We start from the raw sequence: 26,061 nt of genomic DNA, 5'->3' as shown, positions 1-26,061 counted from the left end.
TTGATGACGTCACTGTGCTCATCACATGGTCCAATCACATGGTTCATCACCATGGTGAGGGACCATGTGATTGGATCATGAGATGTGACGTCACCACAGGTCCTTAGCCGGCAGCTCAACATTACAGAAGAAGACAGAGATCCGCAACTACGCGATCAAGTGGACTCGGTGAGTTAATTTTTATTTATTTTTAACCCCTCCATCACTATTTTACTTTGCATTCTGTATTCAGAATGCTATTATTTTCCCTTATAACCATGTTATAAGGGAAAATAATACAGATCGGGTCCCCAGCCCGATCGTCACCTAGCAACCATGCGTGAAAATCGCACCGCATCCGCACTTGCTTGCGGATGCTTGCGATTTTCACACGGCCCCATTCACTTCTATGGGGCCTGGGTTGCGTGAAAAACGCACAATATAGAGCATGCTGCGATTTTCACGCAACGCACAAGTGATGCGTGAAAATCACCGCTCGTGTGCACAGCCCCATAGAAATGAATGGGTCAGGATTCAGTGCGGGTGCAATGCGTTCAGCTCACGCATTGCACCCGCGCGGAATACTCGCCCGTGTGAAAGGGGCCTAAATAAATATGTATACCTCCCCCATGTACTGAGAGCTGTACATGGGGGTGATCTTAACCACTTCAGCCCCCAGTGCTTAAACACCCTGAAAGACCAGGCCACTTTTTACACTTCTGACCTACACTACTTTCACCGTTTATTGCTCGGTCATGCAACTTACCACCCAAATGAATTTTACCTCCTTTTCTTCTCACTAATAGAGCTTTCATTTGGTGGTATTTCATTGCTGCTGACATTTTTACTTTTTTTGTTATTAATCGAAATTTAACGATTTTTTTGCAAAAAAATGACATTTTTCACTTTCAGTTGTAAAATTTTGCAAAAAAAACGACATCCATATAGAAATTTTGCTCTAAATTTATAGTTCTACATGTCTTTGATAAAAAAAAAATGTTTGGGTAAAAAAAAAAATGGTTTGGGTAAAAGTTATAGCGTTTACAAACTATGGTACAAAAATGTGAATTTCCGCTTTTTGAAGCAGCTCTGACTTTCTGAGCACCTGTCATGTTTCCTGAGGTTCTACAATGCCCAGACAGTACAAACACCCCACAAATGACCCCATTTCTGAAAGTAAACACCCTAAGGTATTCGCTGATGGGCATAGTGAGTTCATAGAACTTTTTATTTTTTGTCACAAGTTAGCGGAAAATTATGATTTTTTTTTTTTTTTTTTTCTTACAAAGTCTCATATTCCACTAACTTGTGACAAAAAATAAAAAGTTCCATGAACTCACTATGCCCATCAGCGAATACCTTGGGGTCTCTTCTTTCCAAAATGGGGTCACTTGTGGGGTAGTTATACTGCCCTGGCATTCTAGGGGCCCAAATGTGTGGTAAGGAGTTTGAAATCAAATTCTGTAAAAAATGACCTGTGAAATCCGAAAGGTGCTCTTTGGAATATGGGCCCCTTTGCCCACCTAGGCTGCAAAAAAGTGTCACACATCTGGTATCTCCGTACTCAGGAGAAGGTGGGGAATGTGTTTTGGGGTGTCATTTTATATATACCCATGCTGGGTGAGAGAAATATCTTGGCAAAAGACAACTTTTCCCATTTTTTTATACAAAGTTGTCATTTGACCAAGATATTTATCTCACCCAGCATGGGTATATGTAAAAAGACACCCCAAAACACATTCCTCAACTTCTCCTGAGTACGGGGATACCAGATGTGTGACACTTTTTTGCAGCCTAGGTGGGCAAAGGGGCCCATATTCCAAAGAGCACCTTTCGGATTTCACTCCTCATTTTTTCCTGAATTTGATTTCAAACTCCTTACCACACATTTGGGCCCCTAGAATACCAGGGCAGTATAACTACCCCACAAGTGACCCCATTTTGGAAAGAAGACACCCCAAGGTATTCCGTGAGGGGCATGGCGAGTTCCTAGAATTTTTTATTTTTTGTCACAAGTTAGTGGAAAATGATGATTTTTTTTTTTATTTTTTTTTTCATACAAAGTCTCATATTCCACAAACTTGTGACAAAAAATAAAAACTTCCATGAACTCACTATGCCCATCAGCGAATACCTTGGGGTCTCTTCTTTCCAAAATGGGGTCACTTGTGGGGTAGTTATACTGCCCTGGCATTCTAGGGGCCCAAATGTGTGGTAAGTAGGTAAATGACCTGTGAAATCCGAAAGGTGCTTTTTGGAATGTGGGCCCCTTTGCCCACCTAGGCTGCAAAAAAGTGTCACACATCTGGTATCTCTGTATTCAGGAGAAGTTGAGGAATGTGTTTTGGGGTGTCTTTTTACATATACCCATGCTGGGTGAGATAAATATCTTGGTCAAATGCCAACTTTGTATAAAAAAATGGGAAAAGTTGTCTTTTGCCAAGATATTTCTCTCACCCAGCATGGGTATATGTAAAATGACACCCCAAAACACATTCCCCAACTTCTCCCGATTACGGAGATACCAGATGTGTGACACTTTTTTGCAGCCTAGGTGGGCAAAGGGGCCCATATTCAAAAGAGCACCTTTCGGATTTCACAGGTCATTTTTTACAGAATTTGATTTCAAACTCCTTACCACACATTTGGGCCCCTAGAATGCCAGGGCAGTATAACTACCCCACAAGTGACCCCATTTTGGAAAGAAGAGACCCCAAGGTATTCGCTGATGGGCATAGTGAGTTCATGGAACTTTTTATTTTTTGTCACAAGTTAGTGGAATATGAGACTTTGTATGAAAAAAAAAAAAAAAATAAGCATTTTCCACTAACTTGTGACAAAAAATAAAAAATTCTAGGAACTCGCCATGCCCCTCACGGAATACCTTGGGGTGTCTTCTTTCCAAAATGGGGTCACTTGTGGGGTAGTTATACTGCCCTGGCATTTTCCAGGGGCCCTAATGTGTGGTAAGTAGGTAAATGACCTGTGAAATCCTAAAGGTGCTCTTTGGAATATGGGCCCCTTTGCCCACCTAGGCTGCAAAAAAGTGTCACACATGTGGTATCGCCGTATTCAGGAGAAGTTGGGGAATGTGTTTTGGGGTGTCATTTTACATATACCCATGCTGGGTGAGAGAAATATCTTGGCAAAAGACAACTTTTCCCATTTTTTTATACAAAGTTGGCATTTGACCAAGATATTTTTCTCACCCAGCATGGGTATATGTAAAATGACACCCCAAAACACATTCCCCAACTTCTCCTGAGTACGGCGATACCAGATGTGTGACACTTTTTTGCAGCCTAGATGCGCAAAGGTGCCCAAATTCCTTTTAGGAGGGCATTTTTAGACATTTGGATACCAGACTTCTTCTCACGCTTTGGGGCCCCTAGAATGCCAGAGCAGTATAAATACCCCACATGTGACCCCATTTTGGAAAGAAGACACCCCAAGGTATTCAATGAGGGGCATGGCGAGTTCATAGAAATTTTTTTTTTTTTGGCACAAGTTAGTGGAAATTGATATTTTTAATTTTTTTCTCACAAAGTCTCCCGTTCCGCTAACTTGGGACAAAAATTTCAATCTTTCATGGACTCAATATGCCCCTCACGGAATACCTGGGGGTGTCTTCTTTCCGAAATGGGGTCACATGTGGGGTATTTATACTGCCCTGGCATTCTAGGGGCCCTAAAGCGTGAGAAGAAGTCTGGAATATAAATGTCTAAAAAATTTTACGCATTTGGATTCCGTGAGGGGTATGGTGAGTTCATGTGAGATTTTATTTTTTGACACAAGTTAGTGGAATATGAGACTTTGTAAGAAAAAAAAAAAAAAATTCTGCTAACTTGGGCCAAAAAAATATCTGAATGGAGCCTTACAGAGGGGTGATCAATGACAGGGGGGTGATCAATGACAGGGGGGTTGATCAATGACAGGGGGGTTGATCAATGACAGGGGGGGTGATCAATGACAGGGGGGTTGATCAGGGAGTCTATATGGGGTGATCACCACAGTCATTGATCACGCCCCTGTAAGGCTTCATTCAGACGTCCGGATGCGTTTTGCGGATCCGATCCATCTATCAGTGCATCCGTAAAAATCATGCGGACATCTGAATGGAGCTTTACAGGGGGGTAATCAATGACAGGGGTGTAATCAATGACAGGGGGGTGATCAGGGAGTCTATATGGGGTGATAACCACAGTCATTGATCATGCCCCTGTAAGGCTTCATTCAGACGTCCGGATGCGTTTTGCGGATCGGATCCATCTATCAGTGCATCCGTAAAAATCATGCGGACATCTGAATGGAGCTTTACAGGGGGGTGATCAATGACAGGGGGGTGATCAGGGAGTCTATATGGGGTGATCACCACAGTCATTGATCATGCCCCTGTAAGGCTTCATTCAGACGTCCGGATGCGTTTTGCGGATCGGATCCATCTATCAGTGCATCCGTAAAAATCATGCGGACATCTGAATGGAGCTTTACAGTGGGGTGATCAATGACAGGGGGGTGATCAGGGAGTCTATATGGGGTGATCACCACAGTCATTGATCATGCCCCTGTAAGGCTTCATTCAGACGTCCGGATGCGTTTTGCGGATCGGATCCATCTATCAGTGCATCCGTAAAAATCATGCGGACATCTAAATGGAGCTTTACAGGGGGGTGATCAGGGAGTCTATATGGGGTGATCACCACAGTCATTGATCATGCCCCTGTAAGGCTTCATTCAGACGTCCGGATGCGTTTTGCGGATCGGATCCATCTATCAGTGCATCCGTAAAAATCATGCGGACATCTGAATGGAGCTTTACAGGGGGGTGATCAGGGAGTCTATATGGGGTGATAACCACAGTCATTGATCACGCCCCTGTAAGGCTTCATTCAGACGTCCGGATGCGTTTTGCGGATCCGATCCATCTATCAGTGGATCCGTAAAAATCATGCGGACATCTGAATGGAGCTTTACAGGGGGGTAATCAATGACAGGGGGGTGATCAATGACAGGGGGGTGATCAGGGAGTCTATATGGGGTGATCACCACAGTCATTGATCACGCCCCTGTAAGGCTTCATTCAGACGTCCGGATGCGTTTTGCGGATCCGATCCATCTATCAGTGGATCCGTAAAAATCATGCGGACGTCTGAATGGAGCTTTACAGGGGGTTGATCAATGACAGGGGGGTAATCAATGACAGGGGGGTGATCAGGGAGTCTATATGGGGTGATCAGGGGTGATCAGGGGCTAATAAGGGGTTAATAAGTGACGGGGGGGGGGGGTGTAGTGTAGTGTAGTGGTGCTTGGTGGCACTTTACTGAGCTACCTGTGTCCTCTGGTGGTCGATCCAAACAAAGGGGACCACCAGAGGACCAGGTAGCAGGTATATTAGACGCTGTTATCAAAACAGCGTCTAATATACCTGTTAGGGGTTAAAAAAAACACATCTCCAGCCTGCCAGCGAACGATCGCCGCTGGCAGGCTGGAGATCAACTCTCTTACCTTCCGTTCCTGTGAGCGCGCGCGCCTGTGTGCGCGCGTTCACAGGAAATCTCGCCCATCGCGAGATGACGCATATATGCGTGACTCTGCGCAGGGCTGCCACCTCCGGAACGCGATCCTGCGTTAGGCGGTCCGGAGGTGGTTAAAGGCTATGTACACCTTTGGGGCAATTTTTTTTTATTATTGCATTGTACTCATTTTGAGCTAAAAAGAATTTTTTCAATTGGTCTTTATAAAAAAAATTTAACCCCTGTCTTTGTACAGCCTTGAGTTTCTCTAGTAGCAGGATCTGAATTTTTTCTCTGCTCACTCAGGCAGCTCAGCTGGGCTCCTTATCTCTGATCTCTGACATTATAAAAACTCATTATAGCTCAGTACTTATCTTAGGGTACTTTCACACTAGCGTTATTCTTTTCCGGCATTGAGTTCCGTCCTAGGGGCTCTATACCGGAAAAGAACTGATCAATTTTCTCCTAATGCATTCTGAATGGAGAGAAATCCATTCAGAATGCATCAGGATGTCTTCAGTTCAGTCTTTATGCCGCATGCTGCGGTTTTATTACTGTCCAAAATTCCGGAACACTTGCCGGATCAGGCATTTTTCCCATTGAAATGCATTAATGCCAGATCCGGCCCTGAGTGTATCGGCAAAACGGATCCGACATTGCGGTCTGCGCATGCTCAGACCGCCAAAAATGTGAAAAAAAATAAATGCCGGATCTGTTTTCCGGATGACAGATCCAGCATTTCAATGCATTTGTCATATGGATCAGGATCCTGATCCGTCTGACAAATGCCCTCAATTTGTATACGTTTTGACGGATCCGGCAGGCATTTCCGGAGACGGAACTGCCTGCCGGAATCCTCTGCCACAAGTGTGAAAGTACCCTTACAGATAAGAATGTGGCTTAAGTAAGAGTTTATGACCTTTTAGTAATTTAGAGATAAGGGTTAATAGATGACTGGCAATAAGTTAAAGTAAAAAGTGCATTCACACAGCTAGAAAAACAGTTAACCCTTTGTGACAGAACGGCTTAATATTTGTAATAAAGACCAATTGAAAATATGATTTTTAGATCAAAATGAGTAAAATGCAATCATTAAAAAAAATTCCCTCTGAAGGTGTACATAGCCTTTAAGTTACAAAAAAATTAAGATTTAAATGTGTAAATGTACAAGTTTTACTGAATCTTTCCCACAAAACTATATATTAATCCTGCTCTATAACATGCCATAGCGTGCTATGTAAATGATCCCCATTGAATATATTTTATTAGATTATCTCTAAACTGACGGTATTTGTGGTTTCACACAGGATTACCCATCCGTTGGGCAGCTTGCACAGAAGCTTTCACAAAATAACATCCAAGTTGTCTTTGCAGTCACATCCAATATGGTTAAAACATACCAGGTAAGATGGTGTATATTTATCTCCTATTAAGGCCTCATGCACACGGCTATTGCCGGCCGTGGCCGTATTGCAGCCCGAAAACAGTGGGTCCACAATAAATGGTGACCGGCCGTGTGACCCACTTGAACGGGTCCGCAATCTGGAAGGTCGGTGCAGAACGGAGGCACAGAACCCCACGAAGCACCACGGAGTGCTTCCGTGGGGTTTCTGTCCGTGCCTCCGCACAGCAAAAAAGTAGTGCATGCACTACGTTTTTGCGGTGCGGACCTTCGGATGTGGAGCGCGGACCCCATTCAAGTGACCCCACACATGTGGACTGTAATTTGCGGTCCACAGCACGGGCCCGGCCAGGACACGTTTGTGAGCATGAGGCCTAACAGATATTCACAATGAGTTAATGTTCCTGATTTTTTTTTATTGTTCGATATTACAGATATAATAAAGGTGACGCTAGTGGTTCCAGGTGCCGCTATTTGGTGCCTCTGTTGCCCCATATTTTGAGTGTTTTTTTTTTAAAAATACTTCCATAAAAGGGTATACAATGGAACATGCCACAAATGATTTTACACTATATAAATAGGATATTTGGTATATGGCAGAGTATGGACCCATATTATGCGGTATTACTTTATAGCATAAAACCATAATACTGCCATGTGCATGAGGCTTAAAGGGGTTGTCTCACTTCAGAAAGTTGCAATTTTCATGTAGAGAAAGTTAATACAAGGCACTTGTCACAGTCATTACCGCTGGCTGTGACCTTCTGTCTATGCTCTCGCTGCAGCTCCGTTCCTCTGTATTATTTGTGGTTCTGTATGGGTTAACTCCCCTGTATTCCTATTAGGAGTTAATCCTCTGTCTGCTCCATGGGTGTGGTCTCTCTGCTGCACCCATGGAACCTGTATATAAGCCTGAGGTTTCCTCAGTTCTGTGTCAGCTCTCCTGGTGTGTGTTGTCTGTCCTGTTCCTGGTTTGTACTCTCTCCCATGCTGCTGACCCATGGGATGTCTGTCTGTCTGTCTGTCTGTGCTCTGTGAGTTTCCCTACTTGTTCATTTGCGTCCTTTTTCATGTCCTCTTTCCTGTCTTTCTGATATCTGATCTGCCTGTTATGTTTTAGTTACTTTGTGTTTATTCTGATGTCTGTGTTCAGCAAGCCTTTGCAGCAGAGTGGCATGACAAGGCCATGCAGTTTACTACTGGTGGAGCAAGTGTTTCTCTGCTCATTGCCACTCCTGCTCCCTTGCGTGAACTCCTGTTTGTATTATTAGTTGCCCTGTTTTGTATTCATATGTCTGTGTTCAGCAAGCCTTTGCAGCAGAGTGGCATGACAAGGCCATGCAGTTTACTACTGGTGGAGCAAGTCCTTCTCTGCTCATTGCCACTCCTGCTCCCTTGCATGAACTCCTGCTTGTGTTATTATTTGCCCTGTTTTGTATTTACCTGTCTGTTATGTTTGCCTATGTGCCGTCGGTACCTTCTGGTACCTGTTGTCCATTCGCTCCTGCTGTCACTGTCTAGGTCACGCTCCAGAGTGTACCCTGGCAACTTTCTGCGGCTAAGTCTAACCCTACCATCTAGGGCTCTAGTGAAAACCAGGAGTTGCTTAGTTACGCCCCTCTGGAGTATTACTAGACAGTGGCGCAGTGGGGGTTTTCTCCCACTGTGCTGATGGTACATAGAGCTCATGTTTTCTCTGTGCTGCCTTTCATGTTTTTGTTTGTGCAATAAACTCTTATGTGTCTGTACCTGATTTCCGTTTATTGCTTGACGACGCGGTGGTCTCTCCTGGGACCTCCTACTCGTGACAGCACTTACTAATAATTTATTATCAATATTGCTTCCTTTGCTGGCTAGGCTAATTTTTCCATTTCATTATACACTGCTCGTTTCCATGGTTACGATCACCCTGCAATGCGGTGGCCGTGCTCGCACACTATAGAAAAAAGCGGCAGCCTCTCTGGTTGCCGGGACTATAAGAGCAGACATAGACCGGTGCTTTTTCCTATAGTGTGCAACTGCAAGCACGACCGCCGATGCTGGATTGAAGGGTGGTCGTAACCATGGAAATGAAAAGTGTATAATGTGATGGAAAAATGAATCCAGCCAGCAAAGGAGGCAATATGTACAATCACAATACATTAGTAAGTGCCTTGTATTAACTTTCTCTACTTGATAAATGCCATTTGCTGAAGTGAGACAACCCCTTTAAAGTAAGGAGAGAGCTGGTTAATTTGATAGCATTTCAGTAAGAGATTTTGTGTTTCTTCTCATAGCACCCCAAGTAAAAGGAGACGCACATTATTGTGCTATGTGATTGGAGAGGAAACATAAAAAAGAGAACTGTGGGTGGCCTGCTTCGTTACATTTCCATTGATACATGTTGGATATGAGATGTAGAATAAAAATTCTGAATCATCAGAGCTGATATTTTTAAGACCTTTATTGCCCTGGATGTGGCCCTATTGACACATCTTGTGCATTTGGAAATGGAGGCTGATATTTACTTGCATGCCCCCGTCTTGACACTAGTGACTATATTATATTGTGTAAAACTTCAGTTCCTGTAAATGAATTATGTTATTGCAGTAATCAGATTTCAGTTTTGCATTGACAAACAGGTAGTCAACTTTAGTCTTTAAAGAGGACCTGTAAACCCCCCCCCCCCCATGTAATAACAATTTTAAAGCACATTTTCACATAACTCTATGCTGTGATGTTCCTCTGTTATTCCTACTAAAAGTTTATGAATGAATTGCCATTAGTCTTAAATGAAGGCCCAGCTCTGATGAGGCTGGTGTACTTACTTTGAAAATCCATGTCAAGGTGGCTGATATTAAAAGAACGAGTTCAGCTAGACTCAGAATGCTGATTTTAATATGAAGTGGGAAAACTATCCAAAAAAGGGAGTTAGCAATAGTAATGACCTGTAATAAATTGTAATTAATGATAACAGATTCCTAATTTTTTTTTTTTTGTCTAAGCCCTCTCAAAAAATGTATAATAGTTATTTAGTCAGTTGTATGTACCTGAAAATTAAAACTACAACTCATCCAGTAAAACGAGCCATCATATAGTTGCATCAACAGAAAAATATAAAAAAAAAATGTTATGGTTCATATTTGGTTTTAGATATAAAATGTTTTTATTGTACACAAGTGGTAAACTATAAAAAAAATACTTTACATACTTGGTATCTCTGTATTTGCATGCTGCCCTAAGCACTTTGTACATGTTACCCCACGGATGCATTTTACTTATTATAAATGCTATATTTTTCAGGATCTCAGTAATTTGATTCCTAAATCTGTGGTTGGGAGATTGTCTAACGATTCAAGTAATGTTGTCCAGTTGATCACAGAGGCCTATCAGGTAAGAAGTCCAGTTCTGTAACACATCCTGTAATGAATGTTGACGCGTTTATAGCCCGGCCAAAGTTTGTAACCATAAACTTCTGTTTTAATACTTCCTCTCCTTAAAAAAGCAACCGTTACTTAAAGGGGTAGTGTGGTTTGTGCAAACAAGTTTATTTTTTGCATAATGAACGGTATACTGCTTTCCAATATACCGATACAAGAGAAAAGTAGGTAAACTCTTTGGAATTACCTGGATTTCTGCATTTATCCAAGTCACAATTCTACTGTATTATACTGTAGAAACTCCATCGTGGCAGAACACAGCCATGTGAATGGTATTGTGGATTCCCATTGGAAACAATGGAAAGCAGATCTGATGCTGTTATTTTAGTATTGATTTCAATGCAAAAAATTTGCTGAAATTGACAAAATATTTAATAGGGCTGTCTCACTTCAGCAAATGGCATTTATTTATCATGTAGAGAAAGTTAATACAAGGCACTTACTAATGTATTGTGATTGTCCATATTGCCTCCTTTGCTGGCTTGATTCATTTTCCAATCACAATATATGCTGCTTGTTTCTATGGTTACGACCACCCTGCAATCCAGCAGCGGTGGCCGTGCTTGCACATTATAGGAAAAAGTGCTGGCCTATGCATTCTCCCATGGTACTGACCACCAGAGATGGCAGCGCCTTTCTCTAAAGTGTGCAAGTACGACCACCACTGCTGGATTACAGGGTGGTCGTAACCATGGAAACGAGCAGTGTATAATAAGATGGAAAAATTAGTCCAGCCAGCAAAGGAAGCAATATGGATAATCACAATACATTAGTAAGGGCGTTGTATTAACTTTCTCTACATGATAAATGTAATTTGCTGAAGCGAGAACATACAGGCAACTGTGATGAATCCAGTGCCTCTGTGGCCATCTGCAATGGTAGAAAGCCACAACAAAGTCACAAATCTGTGGCTAATAATCTGTGACATGAGGTTTGAACATAGTCTCATATTTTAGCTGAGCTCCTATAATATACATTGCTGTTATATATGTCTTTGCTATTTTATAATGTACAGTCGTGGCCAAAAGTTTTGAGAATGACAAAAATATTAGTTTTCACAAAGTTTTCTGCTAAACTGCTTTTAGATCTTTGTTTCAGTTGTTTCTGTGATGTAGTGAAATATAATTATCGACAATTACAGGCTTTTATCGACAATTACATGACATTTATGCAAAGAGTCAGTATTTGCAGTGTTGGCCCTTCTTTTTCAGGACCTCTGCAATTCGACTGGGCATGCTCTCAATCAACTTCTGGGCCAATTCCTGACTGATAGCAACCCATTCTTTCATAATCACTTCTTGGAGTTTGTCAGAATTAGTGGGTTTTTGTTTGTCCACCCGCCTCTTGAGGATTGACCACAAGTTCTCAATGGGATTAAGATCTGGGGAGTTTCCAGGCTATGGACCCAAAATGTCAACGTTTTGGTCCCCGAGCCACTTAGTTATCACTTTTGCCTTATGGCACGGTGCTCCATCGTGCTGGAAAATGCATTTTTCTTCACCAAACTGTTGTTGGATTGTTGGAAGAAGTTGCTGTTGGAGGGTGTTTTGGTACCATTCTTTATTCATGGCTGTGTTTTTGGGCAAAATTGTGGGTGAGCCCACTCCCTTGGATGAGAAGCAACCCCACACATGAATGGTCTCAGGATGCTTTACTGTTGGCATGACACAGGACTGATGGTAGCGCTCACCTTTTCTTCTCCGGACAAGCCTTTTTCCAGATGCCCCAAACAATCGGAAAGAGGCTTCATCGGAGAATATGACTTTGCCCCAGTCCTCAGCAGTCCATTCACCATACTTTCTGCAGAAGATCAATCTGTCCCTGATGTTTTTTTTGGAGAGAAGTGGCTTCTTTGCTGCCCTTCTTGACACCAGGCCATCTTCCAAAAGTCTTCGCCTCACTGTGCGTGCAGATGCGCTCACACCTGCCTGCTGCCATTCCTGAACAAGCTCTGCTCTGGTGGCACTCCGATCCCGCAGCTGAATCCTCTTTAGGAGACGATGCTGGCGCTTGCTGGACTATCTTGGACGCCCTGAAGCCTTCTTAACAAGAATTGAACCTCTTTCCTTGAAGTTCTTGATGATCCTATTGTCATGGTCTTACCTTCTTGCTGTTCTCCTTCGTTTGACATGTGCTGGCGGCCATCTTGGTTTCTGGGTTTCTTGTAGCCTCCCACCCTGCGGCTCCTCCTTCCCACTGGGAGGAGCTGGATGCCTAGCTCATATATATAGGAGGTCTGTGGCTTCAGTTCCTTGCTTGGTCCTCCTGTGTTCACATGCTTCTAGACTGCTGCTGCTTCTGGTTCCTGATCCTGGTTTCGTCCGACTACCCTGCTGGTTCCTGATCCTGGTTTCGTCCGACTACCCTGCTGGTTCCTGATCCTGGCTTCGTCTGACTACCCTGCTGGTTCCTGATCCTGGCTTCGTCTGACTACCCTTCTGGTTCCTGACCTCTGGCTTCGCAAAGACTCTGCTTCGGTTTCGCCATCCGTTTGGACTTTTGCTTTACAGCTTTATTTTCAATAAAGCCTTCTTATTTTCACTTATCCCTTGTTGTACGTCTGGTTCATGGTTCCGTGACATTAGGACCAAGCCATGAATTCTGACGGTACAGGGCCATCCTCGCTACCCACGCTGGTTGCCAGACTTGATCAGCAGGATCACCTGTTGGGTCGGTTCGCTGTGGCGTTGCAAACCCTGCTTGAACGCACGGCTCATTTCGCTCCCGTTGCCGATGGGTCGGTTGTCGCTCCTGGGCCCGCTCCTACTGCTGCTCCGGTTGTTGCGCCAGAGTCTACCCCGACACCTGTTGTTGCACCTGCGGTGTTTCGGGGTATGACCGGTTCTGCCCCTCTTCCACAGCGCTTTGGGGGAGAGCCAACTCAGTGCCGAGGTTTCCTTAACCAGGTGGGCATTTATTTCGAGTTGCTGCCACATGCCTTTCCCACTGAGAGATCAAAGGTGGGCTTCTTGATCTCGCTGCTCTCGGACAAGGCCTTGGCCTGGGCCAGCCCTTTATGGGAGAACAACGATCCGGTGGTTGCCAAGTTTTCCGGTTTTGTTGCTTCTCTTCGGAAGGTATTCGATGTGCCGGCTCGTGCTGCCTCTGCTGCGAAGCTCCTTATGTCCATCAGACAGGGTTCACGATCCGTAGCTGAATACGCCATTGAGTTTCGTACCCTGGCAGCAGAGGTGGGCTGGAATAATGAGGCTCTGGTCGCTGCTTTCTCTCATGGTCTCTCGGATGCCTTGAAGGATGAGGTTGCAGCTAAGGACCTACCAGTGGAGCTCGAGTCTCTTATTTCTTTCCTGATTTTGATTGACACCAGACTCAGGGAGAGACCTTCCTTTAAGGAGAGCCTGCGGAGGTTTTCTAACAGATTGGCGCCTACGTTTGCTGTCCCACCCGTGCCTCCCTCTCCTCGCACGCCTCCTGGGGATGACTTGTCTGGGGGTGAACCCATGCAGCTGGGGTTTGCTCGCCTGTCCGAGGGGGAGAGGGTACTCCGGAGACGCGAGGGCCGATGCATGTACTGTGGTCTCGGTGGGCATTTTCGGTTGGCATGTCCGAACCGTCCGGGAAACGCTCGCACCTGAGATCCTGTCGGGGGCAGAGCTTGGGTGGAGTCTCCTCGTCCCCGGTTTCCTGTGTTGACAAACCACTGATCACTGTTGTCCTCTCCTGGGTCGGGGGCTCGGTGACGACCCAGGCGTTGGTGGACTCTGGTGCTGGTGGTTTGTTCATTGATAATGTGTTCGCTGCCGCCAATTCCATTCCTCTGCAGGCTCGAGGTTCCCCACTGGCTCTTGAGGCGATAGACGGCAGACCCCTTCTGCCGCCACACGTGACTCATGAGACCCTTCCAGTGGGGATAGCCATTGGTGCCGTTCACAGAGAGTCGGTCTGCCTCCAGGTTATTTCGTCTCCACACTACTCGGTGGTCTTGGGGTACCCCTGGCTCCGGAAGCATAATCCGACTTTCGATTGGAGATCGGCCGAGATCCTCTCGTGGTCACCGCAGTGTGGGGCTAGTTGCATCCATGGGTCTGTCAAGTTGCTGTGTACTTCCTCGGACTCTCTGTTGCCTCCTGAATACGAGGAGTACCGGGATGTATTCGATAAGGTGCGCGCGGTTGCCCTACCAATGCACCGCCCATACGATTGTGCCATAGAGTTACAATCTGGTGCCGTTCCTCCTCGTGGCAAAGTCTATCCACTGTCGGTAGCGGAGAATGAGGCCATGGAGGAGTACGTGAGGGAGGCGCTTTCACGCGGACACATTCGCAAATCCTCGTCCCCGGCAGGGGCTGGATTTTTCTTTGTGAAAAAGAAGGGCGGTGAGTTGAGGCCTTGCATCGATTACAGGGGTCTCAATCGCATCACGATCAAGAACGCTTACCCGATACCCTTGATTTCCGAGCTGTTCGATCGCCTTAAAGGGGCCACGGTCTTTACCAAACTCGACCTGAGGGCGGCATATAACCTGGTAAGGATCAAGGCGGGCGATGAGTGGAAGACCGCGTTTAACACCAGGACCGGTAATTATGAATCCTTGGTTATGCCCTTTGGGTTGTGCAATGCGCCCGCAGTCTTTCAGGAATTCATCAACGATGTTTTCCGTGACCTGTTGCAGCAGTGTGTGGTGGTCTATTTGGATGACATCTTGGTATATTCTGAATCCATGGAGGCCCACATTCTGGATGTCAGACGAGTGTTGCAACGGTTACGAGAGAACAAGCTGTTCGGTAAGCTTGAGAAATGCGAATTTCACCGATCCCAGGTAACCTTCTTAGGTTACATCATTTCCGCTGAGGGGTTCTCCATGGATCCTGAGAAGGTTTCGGCTGTCTTACAGTGGCCCCAGCCCAGTGGTCTTCGTTCCCTGCAGCGCTTTTTGGGCTTCGCCAATTATTATCGGAAGTTCATCAGGGACTTTTCCATGCTAGCCAAGCCTCTCACGGATCTGACCAGGAAGGGCAGTAATTCCCAGGTCTGGCCGCTCGAGGCCATCCGAGCTTTTGAGGCTCTAAAGTCCGCCTTTGTGTCGGCTCCGATTCTGTCGCATCCCAACCCTGGGTTGCCCTTTGTCCTCGAGGTGGACGCGTCTGAGACGGGAGTAGGCGCCCTTCTGTCTCAGCGTAGAACACCAGAGGGTCCTCTGCTTCCTTGTGGGTTTTACTCCCGGAAACTGTCTTCCGCGGAGTGCAACTATCAGATTGGTGACAGGGAGTTATTGGCCATCGTGCAGGCCCTTAAAGAATGGAGGCACTTGCTCGAGGGTTCGGTGGTTCCGGTCCTCATCCTGACGGACCACAAGAATCTGACCTACCTTTCTGAGGCCAAGAGATTGACACCACGTCAGGCCAGATGGGCTCTGTTCTTGTCACGTTTTAATTACGTGGTCTCCTACCTACCCGGTTCCAAGAACATCAGGGCGGATGCCTTATCACGGCAGTACTCCGAGCTGTCCAGGGAGGAGTCGATTCCGACTTCGGTCATACCTCCGAATCAGATCTTGGCCGCCATTCGCACCAGCCTGACCTCTCCCCTGGGTGAGCAGATTTTGGCGGCTCAATCTGGTGCTCCCTCTGGGAGACCCAACGGCAGATGTTTTGTGCCTGAGGAGTTGCGCACTCGGTTGTTGCGAACCTACCATAACTCCAAGACCGCGGGGCATCCTGGAAAGAATCAGCTGTCCTGGGCTGTTTCATGTCTGTTCTGGTGGCCTTCCCTACGTTCCGACATCGCCGCATATGTAGCGGCATGCTCCGTTTGTGCCCAGAGTAAGTCCCCTCGGCACCTTCCGTTGGGCCTTCTGCAACCCATAGCCACCGGGGAGCGCCCATGGTCACACCTGGGGATGGATTTTATTGTGGACCTCCCTGCATCCCGAGGCCATACGGTCATTCTCATGATTGTGGATCGGTTTTCCAAAATGTGCCACTGTGTTCCTCTCAAGAAGTTACCCTCTGCACAAGAGTTGGCCACGATTTTTGCCAGGGAGGTCTTCCGGTTGCACGGTTTGCCCAAGGAGATTGTGTCGGATCGGGGGAGTCAGTTTGTGTCCAGGTTCTGGCGCGCCTTTTGCTCCCAGTTGGGGATTCATCTCTCCTTCTCCTCGGCCTACCACCCTCAGTCCAATGGGGCCGCAGAACGATCCAATCAGGCCTTGGAGCAATTCCTTCGTTGCTATGTCTCCGATCACCAAGACAATTGGGTTGACCTCCTGCCTTGGGCTGAGTTTGCCGGGAACACGGCGGTGAACTCTTCCTCTGGGACGTCTCCCTTCATGGCCAATTATGGGTTCCAACCTGCCGTGTTACCGGAGGTATTCTCTCCCCAGGATATTCCGGCTGTGGAGGATCACCTTTCCGTCCTACGTGCTTCTTGGGTACTGATCCAGAAGTCCCTTGAGGTCTCTGCGCAGCGCCAGAGACTCCAGGCTGACCGCAGACGAGCGCCTGCTCCTTCCTACCAGGTCGGAGACCGTGTATGGTTGTCCACCCGCAACCTCAACCTTCGAGTGCCCACTCCCAAGCTGGCGCCTCGCTTTGTTGTTGGTCCCTTCCGAGTGCTTCGCAGGGTAAACCCGGTAGCCTATGCCCTTGCGCTTCCTCCTGGCATGCGGATCTCCAACGTGTTTCATGTCTCCCTGTTGAAGCCACTGGTGTGTAATCGTTTCACTTCCTCGGCCTCGTCCGGTCCAAGTGGGTAATCGTGAGGAGTATGAGGTGAGCAATATCCTGGACTCACGCCTGGTCCGCGGTCGGGTGCAGTTTTTGGTCCATTGGCGTGGTTATGGTCCAGAGGAGCGTTCCTGGGTTCCCTCCGCAGATGTCCATGCTCCTGCCTTGCTCCGAGCCTTCCACGCACGCTTCCCTCAGAAACCGTTCTTTACTCCGCGGAGGAGGGGCCCTTGAGGGGGAGGTACTGTCATGGTCTTACCTTCTTGCTGTTCTCCTTCGTTTGACATGTGCTGGCGGCCATCTTGGTTTCTGGGTTTCTTGTAGCCTCCCACCCTGCGGCTCCTCCTTCCCACTGGGAGGAGCTGGATGCCTAGCTCATATATATATATATATATATATAGGAGGTCTGTGGCTTCAGTTCCTTGCTTGGTCCTCCTGTGTTCACATGCTTCTAGACTGCTGCTGCTTCTGGTTCCTGATCCTGGTTTCGTCCGACTACCCTGCTGGTTCCTGATCCTGGTTTCGTCCGACTACCCTGCTGGTTCCTGATCCTGGCTTCGTCTGACTACCCTGCTGGTTCCTGATCCTGGCTTCGTCTGACTACCCTTCTGGTTCCTGACCTGGCTTCGCAAAGACTCTGCTTCGGTTTCGCCATCCGTTTGGACTTTTGCTTTACAGCTTTATTTTCAATAAAGCCTTCTTATTTTCACTTATCCCTTGTTGTACGTCTGGTTCATGGTTCCGTGACACCTATAAATTGTTGATTGAGATGCAATCTTAGTAGCCACAATATCCTTGCCTGTGAAGCCATTTTTATGCAACGCAATGATGGCTGCACGCGTTTCTTTGCAGGTCACCATGGTTAACAATGGAAGAACAATGATTTCAAGCATCACCCTCCTTTTAACATGTCAAGTCTGCCATTTTAACCCAATCAGCCTGACATAATGATCTCCAGCCTTGTGCTCGTCAACATTCTCACCTGAGTTAACAAGACGATTACTGAAATGATCTCAGCAGGTCCTTTAATGGCAGCAATGAAATGCAGTGGAAAGTTTTTTTGGGGATTAAGTTAATTTTCATGGCAAAGAAGGACTATGCAATTCATCTGCTCACTCTTCATAACATTCTGGAGTATATGCAAATTGCTATTATAAAAACTTAAGCAGCAACTTTTCCTATTTCCAATATTTATGTAATTCTCAAAACTTTTGGCCACGACTGTACAGCGCCACAGAAGATGGTCCTATATAAAATATAGTTTAGCCTTCGGATAAATACACAGCAGCCTTTTTGCAGTGAACATCACATAGGAATGATTAAGGCACAGTACCGTAATCCCTACGGAGTGGAGGGGGGAACTCGCTTTGTCCTCCGTCTCTTGGCAGAGACCTTCCAGCTTTCACTCAGATCAAAAACACCCAGATATCCAGAGCTCCACCATCAGCCAAGTAATCACACCCCACCTGACCCTGCTGGCTGACTGCTGCTGACACATGCACTACTTGTTCCTCCTTCACCGAGGCCAGGAACCTTGTAGTCTGCCTGGCCTATGCTCTACCAAAAACCTAAAGTCCTATAGGGCTAGAAACCAGCGGGGGTGACACGGGCATTCTTACCCTTTTTCTCTCTTAACCATTTCAGAGGGGCATGATCCGAGACCATCCCAGGAGGTAGTATCAGAGATAATCAAGGGCCCATTTGATGGCCATACATTCCCTTTCAATTATCGAGTAATTCCGTTCTGCTTGGGGACAGTTTTCTGCTGAGGTGACACACGGGATGTTCCTCCTCATTTACGACTTGAGACATCACTGCCCCTAGGCCTACCTCTGATGCATCTGCCTGAATAATAAATTCCTGGGAGAAGTCAGGGGCTACCAAGATGGGCTGTCTACAAAGAGCGGACTTAAGCTTTTGAAAGGCTTCTTCAGCCTATGGGGACCACTTGATTTTAGCAGATTTTCCCTCTTTTGTAAGGTCGGTCAGGGGTACTGCTATCTCTGCAAACTTAGGGACAAATCTCCTGTAGTATCCCACAATACCGAGAAATGCTTTGACCTGTTTCTTGGTAAGTGGGTGGGGCCATTCTTGGATAGCTTCCACTTTAGATATCTGGGGTTTTATTATTCCTCTTCCTACGATGTATCCCAGGTATCTAGCCTCTTCCAACTCCATGGCACACTTACTTGGATTTATAGTGAATCCGGCCTTTCATAGCGCATCTATGATAGTTTGAACTTTACTGAGGTGACTGCCAATCTTGACTGAAGATCACTATATCATCCAAGTAAGCGGCTGTATATTCCCGATGTGGGCGTAAGATCCGGTTCATAGCTCTCTGAAAGGTGGCGGGGGGCCCCTTGTAACCCAAACAGCATTCTAACGTACTGGAAGAACCCTTCCGGTGTAGAGAACAGTTTTTTTCCTTAGCCTCGTTTGACAACGGAATTTTCCAATTTCCCTTTGTAAGATCTAATGTAGTTATGTAGCGAGCTGGCCCTAGTCTCTCAATGAGCTCATCCACCCGGGGCATGGGATAAGCATCTACTTTGGACACCTCGTTTAATTTGCGGTAGTCATTCTCCATTTAGCTTTGGGACTAGCACTATGGGACTAGACCACCCACTTTTCGATTTCTCAATAACCCCCAGTTTTAACATTCTCTGGACCTCTTTGGAAACTATCTCCCTTCAGGCCTTGGGTATCCTGTATGGTTTTAAATTTACTCATGCGTGATAGTGATGATCGAGCTTGAGCATTTCGATGCTCGGCACATGGCGGTACTCGGCCGACTACCGCATGTGCTCAAGCACCATGCTCGAGTCTCCTCCCCACACGTTTTTTGCCTGATACGCAGCCAATAAACATGCAGGTAAGTACTGCCCTCACTGTAATGCAAGTAGCCATGTTGCGGACAGTTAAATTATTCACACCACATCTCCTGTTTAAAGTGTACGCATCCCTGCAGGAATTGCAGAGCGTGGAGCGAAACAGCCGTCTTTTAAACTGCATAAGCTAGACATTAAATGCTGATTGCCTGAATCCTCCTTATGCTCCTAGTAAAAGTCAACTTGCTTACCTCCTCAATCTGGGCAATTGCAAGATTACAACTTTTGGAGGTATCTTTTCTATCTCCCCTACGCTGGATTTGTCTGTTGGTATCAGAACCTACTGAAGATTGGAAGATTTGGATCCCCTTTCCTATGTTTTTTCTCTCCTATTATTCCTTTTTATATGCATAACTGTATGACTTTATAACAGTACTTTGGAGGAACGTGAGCTTCCCTAACTATATTAATTGATCTGAATGTGTCCTCCTTTAAAATGCATAATTGTATGGCTCCCTGTTCCCCTACTAACAGCATCTTGGATGAACTCGAGCTATCTTAATTACACTAACTGAATTGATTGCGTTCTCCTACATATGTATATTTGTATGTCTCTTCTGTTTCCCCATTAATAGCATTTTGGATGAACTTCAGTTTTCCTAATTTTATTAACTGATCTGATTGTGCTATAAGCTCACCGTACAGCGAGTAGCTAGGTTTGCGCTGCTTTTTATGAATTTATACTTAAAAGTTAGCTAATCAATTGTACACTTACACTGAATTGATTTAGTAATGTATTAACCCTTTTGACTATAAATAGTATATATTATCTATTTATTTGATACATAAGACAGGTAACCCAGCAAAGGAGGGGGGAAGGGAAGGAAAGGGGGAAGTAAAAAGAAAGGGGAAAGAAGGGTGGAGGAGAAAAATAAGGGGGGGTAAGAAAGGGAAAAAAAATAAACTCCAAAAATGCCTAGAGGGGTAGAAAAAAGGGGAGAGGTCAACCAGAATTAAAAACCTCAATTTTTCCAATGTTCAAGAGAGTAGAAAGATCTAAACAACAATTACTGACTAATATAAGTGGACAGACTAGCCCACCTAGGAGGAAGAAGGGTGAAATATCTCAAGCTCATGAAGGGGATTCCCCCGGTTCGACAGAGAAAGTTACTGCGAGACCAACCATTGGGGATTCCCAGCCTGGGGAGAGCGGCAACAGACAATTAAAAGATGTGGCGAAAACTACATCCACCAAAGATGAGCAGCTGCCTAGCCTGCAGGACATATTTCAAGAAATAAAAAAATGTAATATGGCAATACAGGACCTCTCTCTCCAGAATGGAAATGTTAAGGAGGTGGTGGGGCTCCTCAGGGTAGATCTACAAAAATATAAAGAGAGGTTGACAGAAGTAGAGAAGAGAACACTCAGAGATCTTCTGCATACAATAGTGAAAGAAAAAAGTGGTCTGAAAGCGGGAAAAAAGAGAACTCAAAAATAAACTACTAGATCTGGAAAATTAGATCCAGGAGGGCTAATTTGAGATGCTTGGGGTTCCCGGAGGGGGTGGAGGGACGAGACCTTCCTGGCTTTATACAAACTTGGCTGAGGGAACAACTGGGACAGGATATTTCAGACTATAAAAACTTTGTAGAGCAAGCCCACAGATTGACGGCAAGGCTGCCCCCTCCTGGTACAAGATCGCGACCAATAATAATTAACTTTTTATCGGTTAGGGACAAGGAGGAGGTACTACGTAGGTCAAGAAAAAAAGGGATGTTGGATTACGCGGGTACAACAATAATGTTATTCGATAAGGAAACAGTAAGAGTAAGAAGTCAATTTATAGATGTAAAAAAAACGTTACGCTTAAATAATGTAAACTATTCAATGATGTTTCTGGCTAAGCTGAGAGTTGAATCGGACAATAAAACTTGTTTTTTTGAGACTGCAGAAGCGGCGAGTGTATGGATTAGAGAAAAAATAAAGAATTGAGGTGTAATATAGGGCTGGGTCTTAATCGGGAGGGAGTAATGCTAAGTGGGAGAGCCAGGTTCATATGCTAGCCTGGGTCATTCAGAAAGGGTGGGAGGGGTTTGTAACCTGCTGCGGCGTTCAACCCTGGAAGGGAGGAGGCAAAGTTTTTTTTTTTTCTGCTGTTGCTTCTCTCCTCTTCTCCCCGTTTCCCCCTTACTTTGCCCCAGCCACCGGGCCTTTAGCTATAGCCAGGAAATGGAAGGTTAGTACCAAAGAAATTTTATGAGACTAATTTCATGGAATATTATGGGCTTAGGTCTTTGATGCAATACATAGATTTCTTCCCGCTATAATCTGCCTCCAAGAAACACATCTGACAGGTGAGATGATAACCGGGGTGACTAGGCCATGGATGCAATATGCTTTCCATTCGGTTTATTCATCATATGCGAGAGGAGTGAGTATACTAATTCATCGAAACATAGACATTAAAATAGCAAAAACCGCTATAGACGGAGAAGGCCGTTATATTCTTATGAATTGTATTTTGGAAGGCAAAGCATGGATAATAGCAAATGTATATATACCGCCACCTTTCAAAACAGATGTCCTATTAAAAATAAATGAATTTGTGCTTAAGGTGGAGGATAAACCACTGTTAATTATAGGCGATTTTAATAATTTAATGGACAGTAAATTGGATAGATGTAGACTATGCAATTCCCAAATAATAAACACAGGTTCAAGATTAAAAGACATTATAGTAGAATTGGGTTGGATTGATATCTGGAGGGAAATGCACCCAAAGTTAAAAAGATACTCATCCTTTTCAAAAACTCACAGGAGTTTATCACGGATTGACTTAGTTTTCACAGATAATAAAGGTGCACAGGATATTGAACGAGTCAAGTATGGACAACGAGGGATTTTGGATCAAAACTCAATTATAATAAATAGAGGGATGAATATAAGCATAAGGTGGATAAGCATAATGGGTATTCACAATAAGATTTTGAAAGAGATAAGGTAATATTTTGAGATTAACGAGGGTTCAGCGGAAAATAGTGTGGTATGGGGGGCCGCAAAGGCTTTTATAAGAGGGATTATCACTAAATACACAGTAATATATAAGAAGGGAATAAGGAAAAAAATAATGGACTTAGAAAACGTGGTCGGAATATTGGAAAAAATATATATTGATAACCCCACAGCACAAAATTATAAAGAGTGGGTAGATAAAGCGGCTAAGCTGGAAAGTGACCTACTCTCAGTGGCGGAACAACAAAAAGAAAATTACGTGAGGGACAACTATATCTACGCACACATACCTGGTAAAAAGTTAGCCAACCTAGTGGCAACTCAGATAAAAAAACAATAATTATATTCATTGCTTGACAGACAAACACGGTCATAAAATAGTTGAACAAACAGCTAAAATGGATTTGATTAAGGAATATTTTGAAGATATGTACACGAGTAAGATAAATAAGAGCTTGGTGGATATTCAACAGTTCTTAGGGAAAATTTCTATTAACACGCTAACCTTGGATCAAAGGGAAAGTCTGGAAGTCCCTCTAGACCAGTGGCGTAGGGATCGCCATAGCAACCATAGCAGTGGCTATGGGGCTGTAATGACCGGCGTCACGCACAGGGAGGAAAAAGGGAAAGCCCTGCCCAAGGGAGAGGGAAAGGTGGTGACCCCTAACTCACCTTGCGGCTGGCACCTGACTGCCCTGACGTCCCTAGACGGGTTCCTCACCCGTGCGGCGATCACGTGCCTAAACCCTGGCTTTCCCTAAAATGAGCCCTAGATAGTGAACGGGCCGGTGGGATCGCTAGTCTGCACCACTGTCACTAAGAGGGAAACACCAGAGAGAGGACAGACAAAACAGACAAACACATACACCCAGGTGGGCGACCACAATAGACCACAAAGGTCCAACAGGGATCCGGAGGGTAGCGTTCTGGACCAACTACCAGAGAACGCAGCAACACAGCTCCAGAGGGTCAGAATAGATGTCCAGGCAGGAAGCTCTATATCTGGCAACCAGAGAAGTGTGAGAGGGGAATATAAGGAGGTTGGGAGTGCTGGACAAGGAACAGCTGAGGAGAAGGAGCTACGGATCCCTGAGTGAGCCAAAAGGGTTTGCAAAGCAAACCCAGAAAGCTACCATAAGGAAACAGCCCTATCTTACATAGAGCGTGCAGCCAACCGCTGCGACTTCCTGACCCCGGGTATAACGGAGTCAGGCGTGGTTCTTGACACCCTCGTGACAGGGGCCCTACGCCACTGGGGGCCCGTCCGGACCGCCTTCTGTTTTTTTATTTTTTTATTAACACACACACACGGTGACACTACAGGCAGCCAGGCCCGACCGCCCGCCCACTACACTAGACTAGTGTAGTGGGCGGGGTGCGGGCGGTCCGCGGCTCGGGCCTGGCTGGGGAGAAGCCGAAGGAGTCAGGTCAGGACTGGAGCAGGCGGGGCGCACGGCCGCACGAGCAGCAGATGAGGTAGACGGTGGGGGCCGGAACGGGGGCGTACCTGAGGGACGGCAAGGAGGCGGAGCCAGGCACCAGCGCCGCAGCGCAGGAAATTGGAATGGAAGAATGATTCCTAGTAACTAGGGGGAGGAGGCGGACTCAGGCGGTGGAGGGGGCCGGGCCGGCCGCACTGGCCCCAGTCAGATTCGCGCTCTCTGACTGCCCGAATTTCCGAAACTAGTCTGAGGTGAGCAGCTCAGAGTGAGAGAGAGGAACATCACTCACTCCTCACTGGTCTCTACTCTCCAGTCTGTGCCACTGCCTGCTGCTGCTGTGACTCTAAAAGTAAGTGATTCACTTAAAGTGAATTTAAGAAAGTGAGAAAGAAGTTTCTGAGATACTTGATCTAAATTCTTAAGTTAAAAAGAGCTGCCTGCAGAGTGGGGCCCCCAGAAGCAAGGGGTGCCCTCCTTATCCTTGCAGGTATCGGCGGGGGTCCCGGGTGTCGGACCCCCGCCGATCAGAAGCTGATGATCTATCCAGAGGATAGATTATCAGTTAAATGAAAGTGCAGAACCCCTTTAAAAAGAGATGCCAGCAGTGATAAGGAGGGCGCCCCTTCCTTCTTTTGGGGGGCACACTCTTATATGACAGACTAAGGGTACTTTTACAATTGCGGCAGTTCAGCTAGAGTTGTGTGAAAATTGTGTGTTTACATCAAAGGGACACCTTATATAAGTTGTTTGTTACAAACGTAACCACAGAGGTTAACGAGAAATTGTAGAAATATAGTTGGCAGTAGAAGAAGTAGCTGGTTAAATGTGGTTGGTATATTTTAATGCTGGCACAACCATAAATCATAGATGGGGTGACTGTGCAAGATAAATGTAATAATATAATAATGTATTAAATCCAAAATTAGTAAAATCTCTATTGCACTTGCTTTACACTTATGCTGTGTAGATGAGGTGTGTCCTTGTATACGGTTTTGAACCCACAAAAACAGAATTTTAGTTGTCAGTGAAGCAGTAAGAGGTTTCAAGCATTCAGGACAATTCCTGTGTAGACTGTATACCCTAATGGGGTGTATGGACTTTGCACAAAGGGTATCGCACTTGTGATCCAGAGACAGCAATATGTGAATATCCACATGTAATCCAATGAAAAATTAGTTTTTTTGTTTTTTTCCAGGGGGTCTTGGAAGCTGGACCTGTATCAAACAGCTGTTCACTCCTGTGACTCACATATTAAAGGGGTTTTCCTAAAGTAGAATACTGATGTCCTATCCTCAGGATAGGGTTGAATAGGGTGCTCTGGTGAGCGCTGCGGCCTCCTCACAGCATGCCAGCGCCCACTGCATAAGGGGTTAAACACAAAAGACCCATTACTGTCAAATATTGTTCACAAATCTGTCTAAATCTGTGTTAGTAAGGCCCATTGTTGTGCCATTCATCCACGACCATCACCTCATGTTGCAGCATGATAATGCACAGCCCCATATTGCAAGGATCTGTACACAATTCCTGGAAGCTGAAAACATCCCAGTTCTTGCATGGCCAGTATACTCACCGGACATGTCACCCATTGAGCATGTTTGGGATGCTCTGGCTATAAGACAGCGTGTTCCAGTTCCTGCCAATATTCTGCAAATTTGCACAGCTATTGAAGAGGAGTGGACCAACATTTCACAGGCCACAATCAGCAACCTGATCAACTCTTTGTGACGGAGATGTGTTGCACTGCGTCAGGTAAATGGTGGCTACACCAGATAC

The 26,061-nt window shown here is 45.7% G+C and overlaps 1 protein-coding gene across 5 annotated transcripts in view; it reads left to right on the top strand.

Annotated features, from left to right (window-relative positions):
• The window catches only part of ITGB2 (integrin subunit beta 2), a 183,570-nt gene that overhangs the window by 86,013 nt on the left and 71,496 nt on the right, over window positions 1-26,061 (top strand). For all 5 annotated transcript variants that reach the window (XM_040439674.1, XM_040439670.1, XM_040439673.1 and 2 more), the window contains 2 exons: window positions 6,800-6,895; window positions 10,177-10,266. In XM_040439674.1, coding sequence (XP_040295608.1) covers window positions 6,800-6,895; window positions 10,177-10,266 — 186 coding nt within the window. The remainder of the gene's footprint in view (window positions 1-6,799; window positions 6,896-10,176; window positions 10,267-26,061) is intronic.

This window comes from Bufo bufo, chromosome 7 (genome assembly GCF_905171765.1).
Source record: "Bufo bufo chromosome 7, aBufBuf1.1, whole genome shotgun sequence".
Taxonomy (NCBI): Eukaryota; Metazoa; Chordata; class Amphibia; order Anura; family Bufonidae; genus Bufo; species Bufo bufo.
This window is presented reverse-complemented; position numbering and strand designations above follow the sequence as displayed.